Source organism: Populus euphratica, unplaced genomic scaffold (genome assembly GCF_000495115.2).
Source record: "Populus euphratica unplaced genomic scaffold, PopEup_1.0 scaffold31.1, whole genome shotgun sequence".
Taxonomy (NCBI): domain Eukaryota; kingdom Viridiplantae; phylum Streptophyta; class Magnoliopsida; order Malpighiales; family Salicaceae; genus Populus; species Populus euphratica.
In genome coordinates, this window is record NW_011499850.1 from 2,474,897 (window position 1) to 2,480,896 (window position 6,000).

The 6,000-nt window shown below is 28.9% G+C and overlaps 1 protein-coding gene across 2 annotated transcripts; it reads right to left on the reverse strand.

The window, feature by feature from the left end:
• Positions 1–1,204: 1,204 nt before the first annotated feature.
• LOC105121117 (RING finger protein 165-like) lies at positions 1,205–2,623 on the reverse strand. Of its 2 annotated transcripts, none has more exons than XM_011019643.1 (3): positions 2,225–2,623; positions 1,996–2,123; positions 1,205–1,834 (listed from the first exon to the last, which is right to left on the reverse strand). In XM_011019643.1, the coding sequence occupies exons 1-3, from the start codon at positions 2,381–2,383 to the stop codon at positions 1,534–1,536; spliced, it is 588 nt and encodes a 195-aa protein (XP_011017945.1). In that variant the 5' UTR covers positions 2,384–2,623; the 3' UTR covers positions 1,205–1,533. The 2 variants fall into 2 exon arrangements, with proteins under 2 accessions (XP_011017945.1, XP_011017944.1); XM_011019642.1 differs by having other exon boundaries at positions 1,996–2,126; positions 2,225–2,580.
• Positions 2,624–6,000: the final 3,377 nt, after the last annotated feature.

A 6,000-nucleotide genomic window follows, 5' to 3' on the forward strand; every position in this document is an offset into this window, starting at 1 on the left:
ATTTTTTGTTTAATTTTACCTCTCCTCATTTAATTTCACTTAATTTCTAAATTAAATTAGATTCTTAGTTTTTTATTGCTTTTTAACATTTCTCTAATTGTGTTTTATTTTTAATTTCATCCCTTAATATTTTATTTTTATGTCAAATTTCATCTTTATTCCTTTTATTGTTATTTTCTCTTTTTTATCATTTTTTAATTTTATTTGTTTTTTAATTTCATCCTTCAATATTTTATTAATATAGGATTTTGCTTTATTATTTTTATGGTTTGTTTTCTATGGAGTTAGTTTCGAACTCATGACTAAGATCACAAGTTTCAAATGTTAGTCTAGGTTAACTTTGGTCTTTTTTAGAATTTTTTTTTTAATTTTATCATTCAACATTTAATTTATTTAGATTTAATCTTTTAAATTTTTTTTCACCTTTTTTTCTATAAAATTATCTCAATCCTATGCCTACCATTGCAAAGTTAACAAGTTAACTTGGATTAACTTGAATAATTTTTTTTATTATTTTTTTTAATTTCATTATTTAACATTGAATTGTTTGATAATTAAAATTTAAGTTTTATTTTGGTTGCTTTCAATAAGGGTACCCGTATCATGAATAGGTCATATTCAGGGGTTTGAATCAGGTTTTTTAAATTTTTTTTGTTATTAATTTTTTTAAGTCTATTTATTATTACTGTATTTTTTATTTGAATTATTTAAATTATTCAAGTTTATTAAACTCAATAATATCAATAACCCTCTCAATTTCAATTTTTAGATCCCTTTAGCATGTTTTTTATATTAAAAATTAGCATCTTTTTTATATAAAAATATTGTAGGGGCAATTGAACAAGAATCTGCAAAGATTTTGAATATTTTATTTTGAAATTATTTTATTATACTGGCGTTAAAAATAAATTTAAAAAAATAAAAAGAATATTTTTTTATATTTTTTAATATATTTTAAAAAATATTCGTTATTATTACTACAAAAAATTAGATTAAACATTTAATGGCCCACTTTATAGACAGCAGAGGTGCATTATTTGAAACTGAATGAGGCGTGGGACCAAAGAATGGTTGGACAGACAGTGATGGTAGGAGCAATGAGAATCACTTGCTGCTAGAGAGAGATCACAGCTCTTCTCCCTCAAACTTCCACCATGTCTTGTTTTACACAGCAATCATTGATAAAAGAAGACGACCACCGATCTCATCAGGGAATATGAGCAGCTGGGCTGTCCTTTTAATATTCGACCTCTACTCTGGAAATTTTACATGGAAATTGATTTTAGTGTTTAGGGATGAATTGGAAAATAATTCTTTTCTAAAAATAATAAAATTATTATAGAATCTAGTATTTTCTAAAGACTTCTGAAGAATCTCCATTGCTAATATGGAAAATTAGAGATGAGTAAAATGGAAACACACGGAGAAGATTAAAGCATAACTTGTCTTGGTACACCAAATCACTCTGACAGAGGACAAGTTGCTCCCGAAATCCCAGTTGGTATCTACAAAAAGAACAAAAGAAGAGAGCGCCTAGGAGAGTTCAACACGTATCTCCATCCTGCAACAGGGACAATGGCCATTGTTTTCTAGCCATGGCACCAAACACCTGGGGTGGTACCTGTGTGCACAGGGAAGGTGCACCAGGGTCTCACCAGACTTGAACTGATCGAGGCAGATGGTGCACTCGTCTTGGTCAGCAGCTTTCCAGCTCAGTTTGGCCCAATTGAACCTCTTCGACCCACTCCTCTTTGCACCATACACCTCCATCTGTAACTCCCCTAGTACCATTGATCTGCCATCTACGTCTCTCAGGTTTCCTGTGCTTTTGTGCCTAAATTGGACAAAATCAATCAAGAACATAAGTATGGGAACTGATTTGAGTACGAGATTTGATGACGTATTTTGGATGCCAGGCATGTTGCATGCTAGCAAGGACCATCTGGATTGTACTAATACGCGCCGCCTGGTAGAAACAGGGAAGCCATTATTTACCTTTTGGTTTCTGCTTTCTTCTTCTTTTGCAGTCTTAGCCTCTCATCTAATCTTTCCTTGGCTTCTCTTGCCACTCCTCCCAGCTTGTCATCCTCGTATGCCTGGCTTGATACGCTCCTTTGCTTTTGCTTCTCAATCATCCAAATCAAAAGAGAAAAAGAAGATCTCAGCAACAACTCCCAAAAAAACAGAAGAAATGAAAAGAGAATAATTAGATAGAGAGAGATACCAGAGAAGAGACTAGACCATGATAACTTTCATGGCTGCTTGTGTACAAACAAAAAGATGGCTTTCTAGACCAGCCGTGTGCTGGGGCACCGAGTGAATCTCCGCTTTGATGGAACCTCCTCCTTCGAGCACATTCAACACCAGGCAACATACCAGCCATTGCTAAATCACCCCAAGAAACAAAATTTGCCTCAAATTAAGAAATAAACACTACATCTATCATGTCCATGCCCGGTCCTTCGAGCAGCCCAAAACAAGGAAAAGGAAGAAGCAAGTATAGAGACTTGGTATTCTATAGTAAAGAAATGGGAAAAATAGAAAACCTGAAATGGGTATCTATTAATAAATGCAACTGGTTTTATATTCGAAAATATATTAAACTATTTTTTATTTTTAAAGTTAGTATATAAAACAATTCAAAAATATAAAAATATAGTTTGATCGTTCTTCCAGCACAACAACAAATAAAAAAATCAAGAGGAAACAGTGGGAACCCAAAACACGTCCGGTTGAAGACAAAAGAGGGCAGATGACATTAAAAGATTAAATTGTTTTTTTTTTTTTTTGGTAAGTAAAAGATTAAATTTTCTTTACAAGAAAAATCTTTTTCCGTCATTGTTAGTCACCTTCCTCGAAATTATGGTTTGAAAAATCAAATAGCAAAAGATATGAACAGAATAAAGAAAGACGATGAGGAAGGAGGTAAGGAAGCTTCAGAGCACCAATACTGTGGTCCCATGACTCCATCGAACCAAGGGTAAAATTTAATTTGGCCCCTAAGGTTCACAGGGCTCTAAAATCAGCCTCCACAACTTTCATTTTAGTTCCCTCCCATCCATTTATGTCGATCATTGAAACTGAAAATATGCTGTAAATCTCAATTGTATCGATGAGATTTATAAGGAATCTCAATATATATATTAATTATTTTATTATTTTATTGAATAATAAATAATAATCAGATAATAAATACTAGAAACTCGTTTAATAGTTTATAGATATCTAGTTTTTTTACCCAATAAATAAAGAATTGAATATAAATATTGAAAAACTCAACACATGGATATTCATTGTCACCCTGACTCGTTCTAGAAGATCATATTTATAAATTATATCCAATTCTTTATAAAGATTTGATACCAAATCTAATAAGAATCGTGAAAGAAAAAATCATATGAAAACATGAAAAGTTTGGCATCACCAAAAGTGCTTTTAAGAAGGGACATCGTATTTATAAATTATATCAAACTCTATGATTCACACCAAAAGTGCTTTTAGGAGTAAATCAAGAGAGGGATGGGAGAGGTGAAGGTTTAGGTAGAGAAATTATGGGAGATAGTTGGATTCATTTGAATATTGATTATGATCATTTAACTATAATTTTGAAAAAGGAAAATATGATATTGTTGTGTGAGCAAGAGTTAAAGGTGGTAGGCCTTAGAAATTTCTTGAAAAAATAACCCTTTCAAGTTTTATTACTGTTGTTTTTTAAATTAATTTTTGTAATTTCAATTAATTTTTTTTTAAGATATTTATAAATTTTAATGATTGGACAAAAATTTAATAAAAACTCACATTACTATTAAACACAGAAATGGACTCTAGAAATTAAGATTATAAATATAATAAAATTTGTGGAGGGTAATGAAAACCGAGTGAAATAGAAACATTTTTTAAATTTTAAGAATTTATTTGTTAGGATAATTGTGGTTGCTTTTCAAATAATTTTTTATATTAAAATATATATATGAATGATTTTTTATTTTTTAAAAGTTATTTTTAACATTAACATATTAAAAAATTAAAATATATTAATTTAAAGTAAATAAATAATAAAAAAATATTTAAATATTTAAAAAATATTTTTTTTTAATGTAAACACAAACAGGCAGGCTGTAAAGGGAAAATTAAAATATATTCAATTGAAAAATAAAAGAAAAGGGCATAACGACAAGACAGCCACATTGGTCTCCAGGGAGGAGCCACGTGACCAACCAATTTCAATGAATGGTGTCGCTGCTTACTTTTGAAAATAAAATTCAATGAAACCACCGTTTCATATTTTTCATTCCTATATGAATCACTGTCCTTTGCGCAGTTACAACACCCGCAGCAGCTTAACGGGCTGATTGTCGACTTCAGCATTATTTATTTTTGTATTTAGAATTGTGTTTATTTGTATTTTAAAAATATAGCTATCATAAAAAATGTTAAATTAATAATTTTAACGTACTAATAATAAAAATAAAAAATCATCTCTTTCTTCATCTCCTTCAATTCTTTCATTTTTTTTCAATTAGACTATTGGGAGGATGCAAGTTACATGAAACTCTACCAAGAAACTCAATCAAAGCAGAGAAAGAAGTTGTGCGAATCGGAAGAAAATGATGGAATGTTTGGAATTGATTTCAAAAGGCTTCCTAGATTGAGTTAATTAGTTGTGATAAGGTTTCTCTTTCAATTAAATGCATTTTTATTCTTGATTATTCACGGGAAATCCCTGAAATATAAAATTTTAGGTTTATGTATATTTGTGCATGTAAATATGAAATGATGTGATTATTGGTTGTATGATATGATTAAGGATATAATTCAACAAATTAAAAATTAAGTTAGCAAAAAATTGAGACTTTAGGGTCAACTATGATTAGAGATTTTTAAGGTTTTAAAAATTTAATTAAATTAAGTTGACCGATAATGTTTTAACAATATTATAAAAAATTTAAGATTTATTGTGAGTATTGTGACATGATTTGCTAAAGATTAGTTACTATTGTTGTGCGCAAAAATAATAAAAATATAACAATTAGATTAAATTATATTGATTTTTTTATGTTTTAACGATATGGTAAATGCTTCTTTGAATTAATTGATTTTGGTTATATTAGTTAGACCATAAAAATAAAAATATAAAAAATGATGAAGATTGTACAAGCATAGTGTTTGAAATAATATTATTATACTTAAACTTGATTGGTAAAATAATGAAACTATATTTTATAATATATGCAATTTACATGACAAGATTTTGGGTTGAGCCCGAAGATCCCATAAAAAACTCATGAAATTATACAAATCATTTAAATTAAATGAAAAAACCCTTTGCATGTAAAGTGATGTGCATCCCAAGAATAAACCGCATGTCTAGCGTGTTGGTTGAAGGGCCTCCATTGGTTCTAGGTGGAGGGTGACAATAGCATTACTTCTGAAACACGTAATTAAGAGGTTAATACACAAAACTTGCAAGATTAGTGCTAATAATAAACAATAAAAAAGAGTTAAGAAAATCCAAAAACAGTTCAACTCTTTTCAAATCATCATATAAAGTTCTTGCTGGAGAAATAGGTAAAGTTTGGGCAATACGGGTCTTGAATTCCAGGTCAATTGATTGTGACTTTTAAAGGCTTCTGCATTTTTTCCAGGCTAGAAATTATTTTGAAGGTAAGTGAAGATGGTTATTACTAGTTAATTATTATTATATATGATTTTTTTATTTTTAATATTGTGGTTATTGAGTTTCAGAATTTATAATTTATTTTATATATTTATCTTAATTTCATAATCATGATTGAGAGTTTTATAAGTTAGTTAGGTTAAGTTGTTTTTTTGTTTTTTTTAATTAAATATTTTTTTTTCAATTTTATTATTCAGTATTAGATTAATTAAGAATTGAACTTTATATTTTTTTTATTTTTTTATATGGAGTTATCCTGTCACTTGACATGAGTTTAACAAGTTAATTTAAATTGACTCAAGTTATTTTCATTTTTTTATTAT